Source organism: Marmota marmota, unplaced genomic scaffold (genome assembly GCF_001458135.2).
Source record: "Marmota marmota marmota unplaced genomic scaffold, marMar, whole genome shotgun sequence".
Taxonomy (NCBI): domain Eukaryota; kingdom Metazoa; phylum Chordata; class Mammalia; order Rodentia; family Sciuridae; genus Marmota; species Marmota marmota.
In genome coordinates this window covers 1,646,297-1,668,072 of record NW_026000171.1, presented here as the reverse complement: position 1 = coordinate 1,668,072, position 21,776 = coordinate 1,646,297, and the positions used below count along the sequence as shown (strand labels likewise).

Below are 21,776 nucleotides of genomic sequence, written 5' to 3'. Positions count from 1 at the left end.
CAGCCCAAATGAAACTATTTATTTGACCATCCCAGAATCAGGATTTGAGAGAAAACAACCAAATAGGCCAGGTTTTTTTTTTTGGGGGGTGTGTGTGTGGGGGGTATGGTGGGCAGTGGAGCTCAGGATTGGAGCTTAGGTAAATGCTTTATCACTCACTGAGCTATATCCCTGATCCTTTTAATTTTGACACAGCGTCTCACTAAATTGCCCAGGCTTGCCTTGAATTTGTAATCCTGTACCAGTCTCCCAAACAGCTGGGATTATAGGCCTGTGCCATTGGCCAGCTGTCCTGTCAAATTTCTATACCATGGGACAACCTATCATGCCCCACTCAATTTTTTATGCATTGCAGATTGAACCCAAGACCTCCAAGGTCTTCTACATGTGAGGCAAGTGCTTTATCACTGAGCTCATACCCAGGAGCTCCCTCTTTTTTTCCCTCCTTTTGCTCTCTCTTTTTCTTCTTCAGTACTGGGGACTGAACCCAGGGGCTCTCTACCACTGAGCTACATCCCCAGTCCTTTTAAAAACTTTTTTTGAGACAGGATCTTGCTAAATTGCTGAGGCTTGTCTTGAACTTGTAATCCTCCTGCCTCAGCCTCCCAAGTTGCTGGGATAACAGGCTTACATTAAGAGGCCAGTCCTTTTTTTTAAAAGGATGATTATAAAAAAAAATTAGGAAAGATGATGTCTCATGGTATAGACATAGCCTCAAGCATACCATACCAATTTTAGAAAAAGCACAGATGGAGGTTGACAACCTGAAATTGCTTTTCTTTTCTTTTAAAAAAAATATTTATTTATTTATTTATTTATTTATTTATTTATTTGTAGTTGGACACAATACCTTTGTTTTTATTTATTTATTTTTATGTGGTGCTTGTTGGGTGTGTGAGAGACTCCCCCTTCTTGGAGAATATCATGGAATCCCTTACCCTCCCTCTCCTCTCCAAAGGGCTCCAAGCCAAGAACATCAAATTCAAAGGTTTCCTCGACCAATCCCCATATGACACAGTGTCCCTGGACAGTCTGTGAGGAAGGAAGAATATTTCAGCTGGGAAAAAGAGTCTAATGAGTCACCCTGCCAATAGCACCCACTATGTCCCCTACGCAACCTTTCTTAAGCCAAAGCTTGTAAGCACACGCTCTCTTCTCTCTGTCCTCTGCCCTCTTCCTCTTCTTTCTCTCCTCTCTCTACCCTTTCCTTCTCTCTTTCTGCCCTTCTCCTCTCCTTCGGGCAACCCCCCAATAAAATCTCTTGGTTGAATCTCTGTCTTGGGTGAGTCACTCGCCTTTCAGTGCTGAGGATCGAACCCAGGGCCTCATACATGCTAGGCGAGTGCTCTACCACTGAACCACAACCCCACCCCTTGGAATTGCTTTTCTTACAACTCTCCATGTCTGTGTATCTCCTGGAAAGTCTGTGTACCATTGGGCACTGGTATCCCAGTGACAGGGCCCCATCTCAAGGTGCCAAGTCTCATGATATCATGGTTAGCAAGAAGGTGATACCACTGACAGGACAGAGAGATTGTTCTGCTCTGGTGTGCTGCTGCTGGAGATAGCTGAAGCCTGGAAAGAAGATAAGCTCTCACATAGACATACTAGAAAAGAAGGGCAGACTTAGGGCTGAGTCTTGGAAAACAACAGTATTTAAGGGAATGGAAGCAGACTGAAGGTGAGGATGTGACTCAATGGAGAGTGCTTGCCTAGCATGCACTAGGCCCTGGGTTCAATTCCCCAGAATCTCAAAAACAGAGGTTGAGATAAGACAGGGGTAGTGGTACATGCCTGTAATCCAGCCACTGTGTAATCCCAGGCCTGCAGGAGGATTGCAAGTTCCACGCTAACCAGGGCAAGTTAGTGAGACCCTATCTCGAAATATAATAAAAAGGGCTGGAGATATAACTCAGTGATAGAGTGCCAGTTGAGAGGGACTATGTTCAAGTCTCAGTGTGGAAGGGTTGGGGAGGGGAGGCTAAGATCTGAGATAAAATAGGAAACCAGCAGGTAAATCAAGACAGTCTGTGAGGAAGGAAGAATATTTCAGCTGGGAAAAAGAGTTTAATGACATCAAATGTTACGGGAGGAAAGGAGAGTTAGAAAAAGCAAAACATCATTAAATTTTACAAACAGACATTATTTTGGAGGAAAACAGCCCACCCCCAGGGAATCACTCAACCAGAGCAGTTCTCTCTGTAAATGCTACTGAAACCAGAAGTGGCCACCTGTAATCCCAGCTACTTGGGAGGCTGAGGCAGGAGGATCACAAACTAGAGTACAGCTTTGGCAATTTAGTGGAACCCAACCTCAAAATTAATAAAAAAGGGCTAGGGACATGGCTCAGTGTTAGAGCACCCTGGATTCAATCCCAGCACCAAACATATATAAATAAAAACTGTATATTTCAAAATAACTGCCAATTATGCATGCCTATCAGTCTAAACCTGAGTTGCTCAAACTATGGAAATCAACAGAAGCTGGAGGACAAATATGATACATCCATTTTACCAGTTTTACAGAAAAAAAAATTTCAAACAATTTAGCCAGTAAGGAACTTATCTATAATAAAATAAACAAATCAGATTTGGAGATAGATGTCCCACCCCTCTCTTCCTTCTTACCCAATCAGCTGAATTCTACCTGAACCAATCTTATTTTGAGAGCTTCCTTTATGTTCTTTCTTGTTGCTTCTTCCTTTCTTTCTTTTCAATAGTAACAATAACAACTATTATCATCAACAGTAGCAACCACCATTTACTGAGCACTTATGATATGTCATGTGAGTGAATTAAAAACTTGATACACATCATTGTACTTAACCCTCACAATAACTATGTGAAGTAAATAAGCGATATTGTCTTCACTTTATGAATAAGGAAACAAATCAAAGCAGTTATCCAACCTGTCTGTGCTAATCAGCTAGTAAGTGATGAAGCTGGATTCTAACCCCTGGGTCTCATCTCTGAGTCCACACCTTAACCACTTAGTACATTATTTCCTTTGTCTTCAATTTGCTCAGACTCTTTTTTCCTGTCTATTTCTCCCTACCCACCCTTGTTCGTTGTTGCTGCTTATCACTACTGTACAATTTTGTTATTCCCTTCATTGTCTCCTAGAATCATGGTCTCATTTACTGCTTCTTTTCTACTCATTTCTTTTTTTGGGGGTGAAGTGGGGTACTGGGGACTGAACTCAGGGGCACTTGGCAACTGAGCCACATCCCCAGTCCTATTTTGTTATTTTATTTAGACAGGGTCTCACAAGGTGGCTTAGTGCCTTGCTTTTGCTGAAGCTGACTTTGAACTGGCAATCCTCCTGCCTCAGCCTCCCGGGCCACTGAGATTACAGGTGTGTGCCACTGTGCCCAGCCTCTCATTTCTTTCCTGGCATCAGTAATGGCCTCAAACTTGTGGTCCTCCTGCCCACAACAAGCCTCCCAAGTCCTTAGTATTATGGGCATGTGCCATGACACCCAGCTGTTAGAAATTTGATTCAACGAGCAGGCAGCTATTTGATACACCCCGAATGTGACTGTGCCCACAACCCAGGCTACCTATCTGACTCTTACCTCATCTCTTAAGACACAGTTTAGATCGTCAGTTATTTTCTTAAAGTGAAGTGACTGAAATTCAACTCAGATAATGAAAACTTTTATGCTGGGTGTGGTAGCTCACACCAATAATCCCAGAAGTGTAGGAGACTGAGTCAGGAGGATCACAAGTTCAAAGCCAACCTCAGCAATTTAGCAAGACCTGGTCTCAAAAAAAAAAAAAAAAAAAAAAAAAGAAAAAAAAAAAAGACTGCTTTAGAATATAGCTTATTTGTAGTTTGTTTTTGTCAAATATTTTGATATGCAATTTAAACTATTTCTACTTTGAAGATTTGTCATTTTCCTATGCTTTCACCAAAATGGAAATTCCTGTGCTAGAGAACTGACAGAAAAGGGAGACAAATGGAACTAGAAAGAAGAGCTCAGCCCTGCCTTGCACTTGATAGGTAACTAAGTAAGCACATCAGTTCTTAGAACTTCCTTATTGACTTACTCTGTCACCTGACAAAAGTCCTTGTAGGTTATGGATATTTAGGAGAGGGTGTGCCTCACCTTTGGAATTTGCTCAGAACTGGTCCTGTTTAGCAGATTAAGCCTTGCTGATAGTAGGGCAGGGTGCCAATCCACCTTCTGCACTCCAGCAATCCTGTGTATCTCCAGCTGACTCATATGCTGAATGGTTATTTATGAATACAGAATCTTCTAATTAAAGAAACCTAAGAAATTACCTACTCCAAACCCTTCATTAGAAAGATAAGAAACTAAGGCCCAAAGGGGTTAACTGGCAAGTTTAATAGGGTAGTGCTCAAATTAGAATCCACATCACCTAATTTCCATTCTAAAATTCTTGCCACATGCCTTGGTACTTGGCAGTGACCTGGGAGTGGAATCACTAGTAACTGTGTTCCTTTGAAGCTACAACTGTTATTTTCTGGTTTCTAGATAATAATCTATACTCCACAGACACATACTTCCTCCCTACAGACATTTACACTTGCTTATCTTTCTAGCTAAAAACATTTATAAACTTAATTTTAAGCCAAGTGTGGTAGTATATTCCTCTAGTCCCAGTTAGGCTGAGGTGTGAGGCAGAATTGCTTGGGCTCATGAATTCAAGGCCAGCTTGATCCACATAGTGAGTCCCTGTCTCAAAACAAACAACAAAAAACATTTCATCTTAATACTACATTTAAGTGCTCTACTGTACTTTGTTAATCTAATTCTTGGGGACTCCATCTCCTCTCCCTGCACTGTGGTGAGAAGATAGCAGTTCATTTCTGAAAGTTACACAAGGCTGAATATCTCAAGCAGTTTGACAACTGTGATATGAGATACAGGGAAACTAGGACAAGTCATCAAAAATGCCCTGGGGCCAGGCATGATGTTATGAGCCTGAATTTCAGGAGTTTGAGGCCAGAGGATTAGCAATTTAGCAAGACCCTGTCTTGAAATAAAACAATAAAGAGCTGGGGATGTAGCTCAGTGGCAAAGTGTAACTGGGTTTAATTCCTAGTACCTGCACTCCTCTACCCTCCCTGCAAAAAAGTTCTGGGGATGAAGAATAGAGGAACTCTTTTTTTTTTTTTTTTTTAATATGTCAGGGGATGAAACCCAGGGCTCCATTCCTTCAAGGCCAGAGCTCTACCACAGAGTAACTCCTTCATCCTAGAGGGGACATTTTGGTGTTTGTACTGGGGATTGAGCCCAGGGGCACTCTACCACTGAGCTATATTCCTGCCCCTTTTATTTTTTATTTTGAGACTGGGTCTAAGTTTTTCAAGATGGCCCCAAACTTGCAACCTTCTGCCTCAGCCTCCCGAGTTGCTGGGATTACAGGTGTGTACCACTGCACCTGAATCTAGAGGAAACATTTTAAAGATGAACTAATGGATGGTTAATACTTGTGGAAAAGAAAGTTTTGTTATCAATGTTAATAGTTTGTAGTTTCAGGCCCAAATTAATCCTGAACTACCCCCAAAGCCCTACCAAAAGTATTTTTAAAAATTTCTCCATTTAAAGCAAAATATTCTTCCTTAAGTAAGGTTTCTTCATTCAATCCTAGTGACTGATGTTATACCAGTTGGCTGACTGGTATCAACAAAACTGAAAAGTTATAATATGACGTACAGGAATTAGGCACTCAAAGGTCATAAGCTTCTTAGCCCAGGAAGAAGTTAGTCATCCATCAGTGGCTGCCCATATTTCTAGTCTGATCAAATGGCAAAAAGAATGGCAAGAAACATTATGCTTGAACACCTGTATCACAGTACTTTTCTATATGACTTACTGTTTGCTCAAATGGCTACATAATTATTTTATTACTTTAGATTCATTTCTTCTGAAAAATATTTTCATAAAAATTTATAGACTGAAACATAAAGCTAAAAGAGACTTTTTACTGTCATTTCTTTATTTCAGCAGAAAAATGAAGTGCCCCCAGGTTTAATCCCCAGTTAAAAAAAAAAAAAGACACCTCAGTGACCTGTATTTGAGTTTTTAAAATTTTTACTTTTTTGTACAGAGGATTGAACCCAGAGATGCTTAACCAATGAGCCATATTCCCAGCCCGTTTTATTTTCTATTTTGAGACAGGGTCTCACTAAGATGTTTAGGGCCTTGCTAAATTGCTTAGGATGCCCTCAAACTTGTGATCTTCTTGTCTCAGCCTCTCAAGCCCCTTATAGGCATGCACCACCATGCCCAACTGCTATATTCAGGGCATTTAATTAAATTTTTTTTTTTTTTTTAAAGATAGAGTGAGAGAGGGAGGGAGGGAGAGAGAGAGAGAGAATTTTTAATATTTATTTTTTAGTTCTCGGCGGACACAACATCTTTGTTTGTATGTGGTGCTGAGGATCGAACCCGGGCCGCACGCATGCCAGGCGAGCGCGCTACCGCTTGAGCCACATCCCCAGCCCCATTTAATTACATTTTAATTCTTTGTAAATTGATAACCATGGGGCTGAGCTCTGGAATCAAGAGCAATCTATTTTAGAAATTCAGTTCTGCAGCCTGGGCAAATTATTCACATTATTTGTACCTCAATTTCTTCATCTGTGAAATAGGGAAAATACCAGCCATCTTGCAGGGCTGTTGTGCAGATTAAATAGAAGATATTTGCAAAAGCATCATATATACACAGTAGTCCCCTTATCCAAGATTCTGCTTTCTGAACTTCCAGTTACTTGAGGTTTCAGTTACCTGTAGTCAACTTTATATAAAAATACTGAATGGAAAACTGCAGAAATAAGCAATAATCATAAGTTTTAAATTATACACAATTCCAGCCTGAGAATCGTGACAAAATCTTTCACTGTCACGCACTGTCCATCCCAGGATATAAACTCTTTATCTAGGGTATCCACATTGTATATGCTACCCACTCATTAGTCACTTTGATAAGCACTTAGTTATCAGAGTCACCGTGTCCCAGTGCGTGCATTCAAGTAACCTTTGTTGTACTTAATAATGGTCCCAAAGTACAGAAGTAGCAATGCTGGCAATTCAGATATGCCAAAGAGAAGCTGTAAATAGGGTTCCCCTTAAGTGAAAAAGTTGCAGTACAGTCAGATGAAGTGGCACACATCAGAATGCCTGCTATTGGGAAGCTGAGAATGAAGGATCCCAAAGTTCAAGGTCAGCCTGGGCAATGTAGTAATACCCTGCCTCAAAAAAAGTTGGGATGTACTTCAGTGGTAGAATACCCCCAGCTCTCTGAAAAACAAAACAAAAACAAAAAAATCCCAAACCATAAAAGAACACATTCATATATATTATTACAATATACTGTTATATTTATTTTATTATTATTTATTATTAATTTCTTACTGTACCTAATTTATTGATTAAACTCTATCATATGTATGTATGGGGCAGGGGGAACATTATATATAGGGATTGGTACTGTGGTTTTTGGTATCTACTGTGGGGGTGATCTTGGACCCTACTATATTTCCTTTAGACCACTTTAAAAATACTTACTCTATATATAGCCAAATACTCTGTATAAGCATATCTATCTTCAGATTCCATAAATTCTGGATTACGTAAAAGAATAAACTGGGTATGGTGGCAGACACCTGTAGTACCAAGTGGTACCAACAATAACAACAACAAAAAACCCAACACAACAAAGCTAGACATATGTCTAAAAATTCTGTTATTCCTTCCAGAATTCTGTGGTTACAGGGCTTCATCAAGATTTTCCAATAAATAGACATATTCCCAAAATTAGTTCCAGTGGTGCTCGGTGGGAAGGGGGTTGTCTGGCCAAGTGTTGGGGGTGGTAGGATCCTGGCTATCAGTGGCTGCATTAGGCCTGAGAAGGGGTGAAGTTTAGTAGGATCTGCCAGGAGTGTGACACCCAGGAAGTGCCAGCTGGAATGTGGCAGCAAGGGGTGGTACCTCAGAAGCAAATTTGAAGAGAAGAGGCAGCAAGACTAAAAGTGTGGACTTTGGGATGCCCCATTACCCCTAGTTCATGGTGCTTGCATGTATAAAGGAAAATCATGTGATGCAGAGCCTCCCTTTCTTTTTCATTAACATTTTTTTACATATAGTGGCTAAAATCCGGTGTTTTTCAAAAGAGATGCAGCCAGAATTAGGGCAGGCAGGGAAAAGAAGCGTGGTGGGATGTAGTTGAGGTAACCTGAATCTTTATATGCTAAGGGTTGTATTATAGACAGCAGGGGCAACTGTTTCAGTCCAGGATTGGAAAGGATGGTGGAAATTGAGCACACCTGTTTCCCACCTGGGGCAACAGGTCCATTAGAGGCAGAGAGAAGCAGTGAGCAGGCCACTCCTGTTTCATGTTTCTCTCGCTTTCCCACTTGCTCCTGATGTCTCAAGTCCTTTAACTTCTTGTTCCCCCCTTTTCATTCCATTCTATATTCTTGTAAGTATTATTCCTATTTTTAATGTTTGTTGGATTATATATACTTCATGGTTCTCAAGGAAGCCCAACTAGTGTGTAGTGTTACACCCCCTCCCCCAATTCATGGCCCTGGTCTTCAGTAGAGAAAAGGTGGTTCACTCCTGGTCTAACTTGATCTAGATTAGAGTTGCCCACGGGATGCCCTGTCACTGCCAAGTGACTAATCAGCTGATCTCTTTCCAATCCTCGCAAACACTTATCTTGGAAACATCTCTCTTATAGACTGTCCAAACCTAATAATCTCTGTATACATAGATAAGAGGTGAAACTTCTTTTTTCAACAGGTGTTTCAGCAAATGAAATAATAAGCTGCTTTTTACCCAGGTGAGATTCTAAGAGAACCCTAGTTGTTCTTAGGAATCTAAATACATGTAAATACATGGTCTTTCTTTCTCTGTATCCCTTCAAAAGAAAATAGAAAGGGGGAGTATGACCTCCGTAAAAATATTTTCCTGCTACTTTTTTCTTCCCATTTTCCCTTCTGGGAATTGAACCGAGGCACTTTACCACTGGACCTTATCCTCAGTTCTTTTTATTTTGTTTAAATTTTGAGACAGGGTCTTGCTAAGTTGCGTAGGGCCTTGCTAAGTTGATGTGGCTGGTCTCAAACTTGAGATTCTCCTGCCTCAGCCTCCCAAGTTACTGGGATCACAGGCATGGGCTGCAGTGCCCAGCTTTTCCCGCTACTACATATGCAATGTTTTTTCTTCTACACCCACATACATTTGTAGCAGTTCTTCCTTTAGTAAATGAAAAAATAAGTAAAAACAGGCGAAGTCAAACACTGGATTTTGTTAAGCCCTGTGTCACCTTAAGAACTTGAAATTGGCCTAAATAAAAATCATTTTATTTTCAGTGATAGAGCCCCTGCTGAGCATATACAAGGCCCTGGGTTCAATTCCCAGCACTCCACAAAAAGAAAAATTTAAAAACAAGATTTCACAGACAATGCAGTACAAAATGTTCTTTATTCTCTCACTAGAGCACTTATTAATAGAAGTGCTTACAGTGTAGGTTTTTTTTTTTTTTTTTTNAACTATACTCCCAGCCCATCAATCCTATTTTATAGTCTGTGATTCTTGAGGAAAATCTTACCATAATTTTTTGGGGGTGTGTGTATGTGCATTGTACTGGGGATTGACCCCAGGGGTGTTTTACCACTGAGCCACAATCTCACTCCTGTTTTTTTTTTTTTTTTTTTTTTTGGGGGGGGGACAGGGTCTCAAAATTAACTAAGTTGCTGAGGCTGGCCTTGAACTTGCAATCCTCCTATCTCATCATCCAGAGTTGCTGGGATTACAGGTATGTGCCACCATGCATGGTGGGAGCAGGGTATTTTATTTGATACATTTTTGATTCAATTAAGTACAAATATCTTGTTTCATGTTTCAATGAAATGAATTAATTCTACTATTCATTGGTTTTCTGTTTTTCATGTACCATAGGTGAAATACAACTAACTAAAAAATGACTGCTAAAGCCTGGCATGATGGCACACACCTGTAATCCCAATGGCTTGGGAAGCTGAGGCAGGAGGATCACAAGTTCAAAGCCAGCCTCAGCAACTTAATGAGGCCCTAAGAAACTTAGAGAAACCCTTGCTGAAATTAAAAACTAAAAAGGGCTGGGAATGTGGCTCTGTGGTTAAGTGCCTCTGGGTTCGATCCCAGGTACCAAAATAAATAAATAAATAAATAAATAAATAAATAAATAAATAAATAAATAAAATAAAAAAAAAAATAAAATGCAGCTTCCCAATTTCTGAAGGGGGGGCCATGCCTTGACATCATGCTGCTGAGACAGTATAGGGGGGACTGATTCAAAGCAAGAATAGAACCAGAGTTGGGGGTGTGGCTCAACAGTAGATGGCTTGCCTGCTTGTCTCTCAAGTGGAAGTCCCTGGGTTCCATCCCCAGCAGGGCAAAACAAAACAATCACCAAATTCAACATTATACTTGCTAATGTATACAAAACCTTTTCTGGCTGAGAACGATCATTCTGTCATTTCTACTTCATTATTAGTAGGTGGGTTCTCTCTATAGGGTCATTTTACACAGAGTAAAGATTGTTGTTTTTCTTTAACACTTTATGATTATTACTTCATGTTATCAGGAGCAGAGAACAAAGCAGCACATAGCTGCCCACTAATATTCATGCCTGTACTAGAGTCTCAGACTAGTAACTAACATTTATTGGAATATTTCTTTGAGCAAGACATTGTAAGCACTTTGCAAACATTAACTCTCACAACAACCCTAAAATGGGATACCCTCATTTTACAGCACAGAGAGGTTTACTTACTTACCTAAAGCTACTGAGCCAGTTAGTAGCAGACCTGGGATTTCAATCCAGACCTCTGGCTCCAGTTTGTTTTTAAACTACTCTGCTGTACTACCTCTTTAGTGCCTCAGCCTTCCCCAGGTGACTACATATTTTATACATGTACATGCATAACCGGGGTCATTCATGAAAATCTGAGCCTTGAATCCATGACCTTATAGAATTTTCTACCTCTCCTTCTGGCTGCCCAGTATTTTTCCTTCCCATTTCACAAATCAAACTTCTTCTAACTCTGCTTTAAACATACCACCCCCTGCTCAAAATACTCCATGGTTTCCTACCATTCACAAGATGATAATCTACTTTTTAACTTGGCACTTGAGGCCCTTCACAATCTGTCTTTCTGATCATACTGTTCATTTTATCCCTATGTGAATGGAAGGTTTTTTTTTTTTTTTTTCCCTCTATGATCACACATAGTTCCTCTTCCTTTTCTGAAGAAGTGTTCAATTAGTGGACTACAGTATATTCACAATGTTTTGCAACTATCTCCAAGACCTAATGCCAAAACATTTCTATGATCCCAACAAGAAACCCCATACTTTAGAGCTGACTCTCCCAACTCACCCCTCCTCTTATTTCCAGGCAACTGCCAATCTATTTTTTGGTTTTTGATGGACTTACTTATTTTGGGTATTTCATGTAAATGAAACCAAGTAATTTGTGTTTTTTTTTTTTTTTCTACTTAGCATAATATTTTCAAGGTTTCTGTGTGTTGTAGCATGTATTAGTACTTCATTCATTTTTATACCATTGTATGTATGAAATATTCATCAGTTGGTGGACAGTTGGGTTATTTCTACTATTTTTTTTTTTCACATGATGCCTACACTTTATTTATTTTTATTGGTGCTGAGGATCCAACCCAGTGCCTCACACATGCTAGGCAATCACTCTATCACTGAACTACAACTGCAGGCCTATTTCTACCTTTTAGCCATTATAATAATACTATGAACATTGAGTTTTTAGCCATTATAATAATACTGTGAACATTGAGTGCAGGAGGCTAAGGCAGGAGGCTCCCAAGTTTGAGACCAGCCTGGGCAACAGACCAGACAGACCAATCTGTCTCAAAGTTTAAAGGAAAAGGTAGGGCCGGTGGTACGGTGGCACATGCCTGTAATCCCAACAACCTGGAGGCTGAGGCAGAAGGATTGTGAGTTCAAAGCCAGCCTCAGCAAAAGTGAGGCACTAAGCAACACATTGAGACCCTGTCTCTAAATAAAATACAAAATAAGGCTGGGGATGTGGCTTCAGTGGTTGAGTGCCCCTAAATTCAATCCCCAGGACCCCCTCCCACCAAAAAAAAAAAAAAAAAAAAAANACAGTAGTTCTATGGACAGTAATCCAGAGTAGTGTACCAAGTCCATCTGAGTTTAGAATTGCTATCATAGCAGAAATTGGAAACTCTAGAACTATAAGCCACTTGCCACACCTACATGGATACCATTTCTCATTATAGAATACAAATATACTGAAATAAAAACTTTAGCCTTCTGGAATTTAATATCCCAAGATTTGCACACATTATCTGCACATAAATCCTTTAGTTTTCACAGTGAGTTCTTTATTGTCTGCAACATTACTATCTTACCATATGTAAATTATGTAGCAGATATGACCACGTATGGTTTTCTTATGAAAATGCCATAGCAACCTGAATACTTGGTACTAAAAAACATCTTTAATTGACAAGAGCTTTTTATTCTTAATTTAAACTTAGCCTGTAGTTGGAGTGAGACATTTAAATGGTCTACTTGAAGACTTTATGTGAACTAAAATCAAAATCTGGGGCTAGGGTTGTGGCTCAGTGATAGACTGCCTAGGCTTCACAAGTTCAAAGCCAGCCTCAGCAACTTAGTGAGGCACTGGATTCGATTCTCAGCCCCATTTATACATAAAGGTCCATCGACAATTTTAAAAATATTAAAAAAAAAATCAAAACCCAGGTCTGATCATTTCTGACTTAATCTTCTACCCACTCTCTGATAAACTGTCCTTATAGTTAGAAAGAAATGGCATATATATCTGTTACTAACAACAGCCACACACGTATGTGGTTTTTATACAGAATCCTTTATTCAAGGTGTCTAGAGCTTCCTGCATTCCACTGATCTTCAAAACTATTGACTGAAGGCTGGGGCTGTAGCTCAGTGGCAGAGCACTTGCACTGGGTTTGATCCTTAGTACCACATGAAAATATACAAATAAAATAAAGGCATTCTATTCAACTACAACTACAAAAAAAAATTAAAACAAAACACAACACAACTACTGACTGAATAGGAGCTACTTTGATTTAAAAAAAAAAACAGTGTGAGTATCTCAAGTCAAATAGAAATTCTTATCCAGAAATTACTCATCCTTTCTTCTCCATTTAATGTTTTATTCTCCCTGCCCCCTTCCTGTTTTGAAAACAGGCAAGAAATAAGGACACCTTTTGAACTATACAAATTATAGATAGCTGTGGAGCGTCTAAGAAGCCATTATTGTTTTACCAGGAGAACTCCTAGTGGGTTCCTGGTACTTGATTTAGGCAACTGTTGGGAAAACCAATCTCTCTCTCTTTCCCTCTCTGTCTCTCTTTTACACACACACACACCCCCCTTAAAAAATATGCTTGGGAAGTTTTGTTTTTTTTTTTTTTCTTTAGGGGCACTCTACCACTAAGCTGGCCTTGAACTTGTGATTGTCTTGCTTCAGCCTCTTGAATAGCTGGGATTACAGGTACCTGGCTTGGAGAGGATTCTTTACTTTGACATTATAACAGCCTTCCCTGACACCTGCAACTGGGACACCTGATTTTTGTTACAGCTATAAGTCACAGTTATTAAGTGTATTAAGAAAAATGTAAGGAGATCAATTAGGAGTGTTTTATTGTTCAAGGTGGTTGACACAAGACAGAAGGAAAAATGGAGCCATTAGTCCAACCACCTTATGAGAAAATTCTGTATCTGACCTCATTAAAAGCATGAAGCAGCTGGTGCATGTTATGATAGTTAAAAGACAATGACAATCATGATCTTAACAATATTACTTGATAACATTATCAACTTCTGAAGAATAACAATAGATACCAGCTAATGGGGGAACACCAAACCATAAAGAATAATCTAAGAAAGTTTTGATTATTCCTTAGATCATAGCACACAACAACATTTCAAAAAGTTTAAGATCCTATTATAATCTCAAGTATTACAAAATTCATGAAGGAAAACCTACCCGAATCATCCTCAAATTCTAGGGGTAATTAATAGAATCTGGAAGTCTTGTTAAAAGGCGGATTCCTGCATCTCTGGTCAGTTTCTCATTCTCCAGGTCTGGGGCAGACCCAGAAACATGCACTTTTAACAAGTTCCCAAGAGATGCAGATGCTCTTAGTTCAAAGATCACACTTTGAATGTCCTTGGAAAGGGAGAAGATTAATGTTTACTGAGAGGAAAGGGAAAAAACAACTATTTAAAACTGTCTTAGGTCAGGCTTAGTCAGGTGTTTACATAGTTTACATACATTTAGTGTTCATGGCATCCCAATAAGCAATGGTTCTCAATAGTTTCCAGAGGAGAGGAGAATGAGCCCATCACACAAAGGGCATGCCTAAGAAGTCCTTTAGAAATATAAAATTAATTTTTTTTGATGACTGTATTATTTAAAAAATTCATATGAATTTTGCATTGTTTGAAAATACTGCTTGCTTTTGTAAATTAAATATAATTCTAATTTTTTTTATTACATAAAGGTTCTTAACTCTTAGTTTCAATACTTTAGTAAAATTGGTCTTTGGGACATGAAAAAATGATGGCTTGAAAGGCTAGTACATATTTGATCCAGAACTTGAAGCTAGGCCTACAGGTCTTTAAAAACAATCACAAATTAATACCTTATTCTGCCACCCAACCCTCCTCTACCTGAAAGGTCTGATTTTTTTCTCCTATTCTTTTTTAAGGCTATTCTATTGTTCTGGCCAAAGTGTATTATTTATTGTTCCTCAGATTTTTCTCACTTTTCCTGATCTCCACACATATACTCAATTTTCTTTGTAGTTGGCAAGCACCCCCTTTCAACTCTACCTGACTGGAATCTTTCCATCCTTTTTAAGGCCATGCAGAAATGCCATTTTTCTTTTTCTTTTTTTTTTTTTAAATATTTATTTATTTTTTTAGTTTTCGGTGGACACAAATCTTTATTTGTATGTGGTGCTGAGGATCGAACCCAGCACCTCGCGCATGCCAGGCAAGCGCGCTACCGCTCGAGCCACATCCCCAGCCCCAGAAATGCCATTTTTCACTCTGAAAACCAAATACCATTTCTGTAAGGCTGCTGGACTGAACACAAGTGAGTTCCCATGGTTGCCCAGACATGCTTCAATGCCAGTGGGTATGTAATTTTCTCGTAAATTAGCTTGGGCAAATAATCTCAAGGGCCCTAATTACATGTCTTTGCAAAGAGATGCTTCTGTTTGACAATAAACTTATACTAGAATTCAAAACATGAAGTTTTGTACAATGTAAGATCTTGAAGTATAGAAAAAGTCATGAAAAGTATATTTAAAGGAAATTCTCAAATAAGTTTTAGGCAATGATGAAATTTATGGCTATGAATTAGTATAAAATCTAAAAATGAAGAAGCAATAGACTTTTAGAATTGGAAGGGCCCTTGAAAGTCATTTAGGACACTTCCCCTATTTTATAGTAAAATTTTTGGATCCTGCTTTATATTATGATCATAAGTCCCATTTATTTAGTTAATTCTATTTAATTTCCAGCTAGTTGTTGTATGTATATATGTATATATGTGTGTGTATGTATGTATATATATATATATATATATATATATATATTTTTTTTTTTAATATCTTAATTTTGTTTGTTTATTTTTATGTGGTGCGGAGGATCGAACCCAGTGCCTCACATGTGAGAGGCAAGTGCTCTTTCACTGAGCCACAACCCCAGTCTGGTTTCTTTATATTTTGATTTTAAAGCTACCTGAAGAAAAGTTTTTTGCACTGAATAATGAATTTTTCCTGAAGAGTCAGTTGTGACTTTGGTCCAAAGGGAACTAAACCACATGATCTCCTTTGATTTTAAAGGTCCCTAACATTACTGATGCTAATTCTGAATCTCTGATGAGTGCATTCTTATCCCCAACTGCAATTTTTGATCAGCCTGACAGCTAAGCTACAGACATGGCCAAGACTAGGGAACACTCATACTTAGCACTGTGGCCATCTGCTCCATTTGGCCAGCTCTAGCTTTGGACACTGAGAGGTATCTCGTGTTGAGCACATCTTGGTTTAACCATGGAGAGTGAAGAAAAAAATTATCAAGGGCATTTCTTTTCCACCCCCACTCGCTCTTCCCAATTAAACTATGACCAAAAGCAGATACAGAAGAGTCCAGCAGAACTGAGTGTGATCTTAGGCAAGTTATTTAACCTTTGTAGGCCCTCATTTCCTATTTGTACAAGGGAGATCATACTAGTACTGTAATTATCTTATGGATAATTGGCAGGTTTCACCAGGGAGTTGCCTGTGGAGCATTTAGGATAATGTCTGGTTTACAGTAAAATCCTTAATAAATGCCAGCGGTTACCACTATCAATAAAGAGCAGTAACATTAACATAATCAATATGAATTAGATTCTGTCTTCTTTTTAATGGTACTGGGGAATGAACCCAGGAGCACTCTATTACTGAGCTACATCCCTAGTCCTTTTTTTTTTTGATACAGGGTCTCACTCAATTGCTTAGGCTGGCCTTGAACTTGTGATTCTTCTGCCTCAGCCTCCCAAATTGCTGGGATTACAGGAGAGCGCCACCACACCCAGCTGCTGCTGCTTAATGCCTTTTCTGAAGAACTGAAAGGTGGCCATGTGGCTAAAGGTTGTGAACTTGCTTGACGCGAGGCTGGAGCAACAGGCAGGGGCTTACCAGCCACGTATGGAAGCCCCTGAAGGGTTCTGAGCAGAAGAGGCACAGCATCGGCTCACTCTGGCTGCTTTTGGAGAGTGGACTGGAGGGGGCAAGAAGAGAATTAGAGACCAGTCAGGAGGCTGCTTGGGTGTTTCTAATGAGAGATGGCTGGTGGCTGTGGTAATGGAGAAAAGTAGATGAATTTGAGACACAATTTGGAGGTCATTTTGATAAGATTTGGTGACTGGAATGTGAGGAGTGAGTGACAGGAGTATGACAAAGTTGATTCTTTGGTTTCTGGCATGAACAGCTGTGTAGATAAAAGTGTGTACAGAATCTACCTTTGAAACAATTGAGATTCCTTCTTCTCTCAGTGCAACCCCCCTCCCAATCCCCTCCTCCAAGTCATTAGAACATCCTGTCTAAATCATTGTTTTTTCTCATTAGTTTCCCTAGCTCTTGTCTATGACTACTTTAGATCACCCTATACTGTTGCTGGATGCAGTGGTAAATTTCTATAATTACAGCAAGTTGGGAGGCTGAGCAGGAAAATTGCAAGAGTGAGGCCCTCATTAGGGCCTCACTAAGTTGCTGAGCCTGGCTTTGAACTTGTGATCCTCCTGCCTCAGCCTCCAGAGCTACTGGGATTACAGATGTGTACACTCAGTTCAGCCTTATTTTCTAATACTTCTTAATTCCTTTTCAGTTGAACTGAACTACTTACTGTTCCCTGAATTATCCCACACAGTCTACCCCAGCAACTCTGCTCATGTTCTCCCTTAGGTCTTACCATTTGTCTCCAGAAACTTTACTCAACTTCTAAAGTTCATTATTTACAAAATGTCCCATCTTTAAACCTCAGGATGCCTTCTTCCCCTCTTATAGCACTTCAGTTTTTGCCTTTCATTAGGGTTATTAGTGTATTTATCTCATACACATTCCCTACCCCCAACAGACTATAATGCCTTTTGAGTATAGGTACTATTACTTTCTCTGCTCCCACTGCCCTTGCCCTTGCAGGGTTAAGAATACTGCTTTGTCCACAGTAGGTATATTTGTTTGAATTTATCTGAAACGATTTATGTTAAGGAGTGTCATGTTAAGGAGTGACAAGACCCAAGTTGCTGAAGGGGAGGTTTCCCAGCAACATCTGCCAGCACCAGGGCTCAAGCAAAATTCACCTTCAGCACCAGTCTACCAAATTCCTTGAAATGAAACATAAAACAAATGTACCAACACACACCCTTTTAATAGAATCCTCTGGGTATTCAAAATGCTCCAACACAGCAGTTTGCAAAAACTTACTTTTTTCTTAAAAGTATTAAATATTAAAAACTACAAGGGAGAAGGGGGGTACAGCTCAGTGGTGTGTACTTAGCATGTGGGAAGACCCCAGGTTCAATACCCAGCCCTGCTCTCTGCTTCCACCACTCAAATGACAGCCTCTAATTCAGAATTTTTCAAACTGCTTTCTGTAATTCATTAATGGATCATGAAATCAATTTAGTGGATCATAAATAATAATAAGAAGAAAAGAGTAAGGGCAAATATCATTTCCTAAAACTTGTTTGAAATACAAATATAGATATATATACGCATGTGTTCCGGGTCACTTTGTAAAATATATTTTCTTTGTTTTTTTTTTTTGTAAAATGCATTTCTTACCATAAGTCCTAGTTAGAAAAATTTGAAAGCCAGTCTGCTCCACTTCAAGATCAGCACACAAAACTCAAGTAAGATGTTAACAGTGATGATTAAAAGTGATTTACACTTTAAATTTTTTTGTATGTGTGGTACTGGGAATTGAACCCAGGGGCTCTTCATCATTGAGATACATCTCCATCCCTTTTTAATTTTAAGACAGGGTCTCTCTAAGTTGCTAAATGCCTTATTAAATTGCTAGGGTTGACCTTGAACTTGCAATCTGCCTGCTTCAGCGTATACAATTTAAAATGTGACTAATACAACTAACTCTCCCCTTCAGAGGTGCTTTTAACTCAAACTGATCTCTAATCAGGAGTAAGCAAATAAGAAATCATTTTGGACAACAGGCCTTCTTGCGACCTCTACCAAGATTTCTTTCAGCCCAGCACAGTGGCATCCACCGGTAATCCCAGTGATTCAGAAGCTCAAAATTTTTAAAAAATAAGAATTAAAAAAAGGGCTAGGGATGTGGCTTACTGGTAAAGTGCCCTTGGGATCAATCCTCAGTTCCAAATTAAAAAAAAAAAATTCCTCCAGGATTCCAGTTCCCTGAGAGAGCTGGGTTCAGGAACCAGGAACTCACTGCTAAAACACTAATATTTCTAGATTACATACACAGAGCAGTAAAATCTTTGTAAGAGATATATATTTAAAACCAAATCACTCCTTCTTCCATGCACATGTCTATCAATTTATATTTACATGTACTTAACCTATGTCTGCAAATACAATCATACATATCTACCTAAAAGAGCTTTAACTGGGCTGCAGTATAGCTCAGTGTTAACTAGTTGCTCAGTTTATGCAAGGCCCCAGGTTCAATACCCAGAGCTGAAAACAAAACTATAACTAACATGAGGCAACATTAAGCCCAAGTTGATCTAAAATGAGAAATACAATTAATTACTAGTACTGAAAGCAATATTATATTTTAGATAAAAAGGGAAATGGTAATACGGGCAAGGGGGCTTGGGAGTATTACACCAAGGAATGATAAAAAAGAGGGGTAGCACATGGAGCTATTTCCTAATCAGCTGTATGCCCAAGACATAGCAGTACATAAAGTAATGCCCAAGAGTGCACAGACAGTATTTGATTATTCAGCACACAAACAACAAATTCCAAGTCCTAATTCCAGCCCTGCTCCATTTAACAGGTTGCCCCTTATAATTTGTCACTACCTGTGTTATGTTTCCATAATTTAATAATTTATAGTTGAGAAATCAACAGTGAGCTTCCTAAGTAATGGATGTAAACACTCTTAATTGCCAATTCCAATTCCAACAAATAACTGGGTCAGAAGCAAGGTTCAAAGAGTAGAAAGTTCAAAGCTAATGTGGTACAAAGAAGCCTTTAGATCCGGGTGCTGATAAAATTGGGTTATGCCTGGGTGACACTGAGCAAATTTTACAACCTGAGATCTCTTCTACTTCTGAAACCTTACAATTCTACAAGGGAGGGAAAAAGTGACCTTTATTTGGAAGAAAGGAAAATCATCTTGGTTCTATAGGTTAATAGGCAAATAACAATGATATTAGCTAAGGTTGTTTAAATGAATTGATGCCTCTTCCATTATCTAGATTGGGTTAACACCCTTTGGGGATATTAAATGTCAACATCTCTACTGACTACTGCAAAAATTCCAAATTTCATTCTGGCAGTTAAGCCCTTCCACATCTGTCCAACCTTGTCTCAAACTTCTTAGGGTTCAGATCTGTAATATTCTGTTCTTGCCCCATTCCTGTTTATTTATCATCCTTTTAGCTTTCACTTCATTCTTCCTACCACTCCCTCAGCTGAAGTTCTACAATCTCCTAGCTAAAGTTTTATATAACCTTCAAAAGAACTTCCACTACTCAAATTATCTATCAGTCATCTATGATCTTGACGTTTAAATTCCTACAGGACTTTACAGTAATCCTATGTAGGTGCTGTTGTTCTCATTTCATAGATAATCAGGCCCAGAGAGGTTAAGTGGCTTGTCTGGGGTCCCATCATTTGTGATCAAGCAGCAAGACTGGGTCCAATTCTTTTGCCTTCAAAGTCCACATACTATTTCATTGTACTATGCTGCGCCCCCCCCCTCTCTATATATGCGCCTATAAACCAGTTATAATACAGCTTGTTGTGACATAAATTCAGACACATCACATCCTTTGAACCATACGGGTAATAAACATTTGGAACAGCATGGATAGTTTTTAAGGAGGTTGTTAGTCCTTTTTCCCAAGCTCAACATTAAAATGATATTCCAGGATAAATGACAGGTGGGTAGCAAAGGGGAGGGGCAATATGGTATAAGAAAATATTAGAAATGGGACACAAAAAAGATGAAAGTGTAATATAAGCTGGCAATGCACAAAATAGATTCAGAATATGGAAGTATGGTATATGGGGCTGAGGAGGCCTGAAGGACTAAAATACCCGAGTTAGGGAGCATATGCCTACCGACAGAAGCACGCATGTGTGGGGGCTACTAATAAGAGATTGGCAATACACATGGCCTGAGAGTGAAACTCAAGAGAGCAACATAATAAAAACAGTTCGTGGGGGCATAGCAGAGCATGGCTTGAGGAGGTGGGGGCACAGAATAAGGGGCCAGAGGGCAGAGCAGGGGTCGAAAAGAAAGGTGAATAGGTTCAAAGGGCACAGTGCCCCCAGATTCGAGACCTGACTTCTGTCTTCCCCTCAGTAAATGGTTGGTGTGTTTTAGGATTCACACCCGCACCAAACAGAGCCCTCCTGGGTGGCTTCAGGAAAAGAGGGAGGTCCTGTCCCCATTCCTTCACAATTCCCCGGGGACTCCGCGAAGGGGCGGAGGGAGGCAGGAGGGTCCTTACCCAGGAAGATGGAGATGATGAGCCGCAGCGCCTGTTCCGACGCGCCCAGGGACGTCGCCAACTTGTTAAGGCTCAGCTCCTCAAAACCTGACCATAGACCCCAAATCGGCTCCACCACCTTTCCCACGTCCCCCTCCACTGCGGACGCCATCTTAACTGCGGGCGCCCACCAGGGACCCCCCCAGTTCCGCGCGCCCCGAATGTGTGCAAAAATGCTGTAGCTTCACCCCCAATTCCGGCCGGGGGCCCGCCCACGGCGTGCGCATTGGCTGCGGGCCCGCCCAGAGTCACCAGGCCCACCCGATAATTGGTTGAAACGAGCAGAGGGCGGGGCCTAGCGAACAAGGTAGGAAGAAGGCGGGTCTGAACGCTTGTAAGGCAAAGGTGACTCCTACCGAGAGTGAAAACCGGGCAGACCCGGGACGGGCGGGACCTGGAGTCGGGACTCTGGGCTGCTATTGGAAAAGTCTAAAACGCGCTGCATGGTGA

The 21,776-nt window shown here is 39.9% G+C and overlaps 1 protein-coding gene across 3 annotated transcripts in view; it reads right to left on the bottom strand.

Annotated features, from left to right (window-relative positions):
- The window catches only part of Lpcat3 (lysophosphatidylcholine acyltransferase 3), a 48,875-nt gene extending 27,339 nt beyond the window's left edge, over positions 1-21,536 (bottom strand). For 2 of the 3 annotated variants that reach the window (XM_048787579.1, XM_015500655.2), the window contains exon 1: positions 21,288-21,536. In XM_048787579.1, coding sequence (XP_048643536.1) covers positions 21,288-21,438 — 151 coding nt within the window. In that variant the 5' untranslated portion in view covers positions 21,439-21,536. Of the gene's footprint in view, positions 1-16,761; positions 16,844-21,287 lie in introns of all 3 variants that reach the window. The other variant, XM_015500656.2, reaches the window with a different exon arrangement.
- Positions 21,537-21,776: the final 240 nt, after the last annotated feature.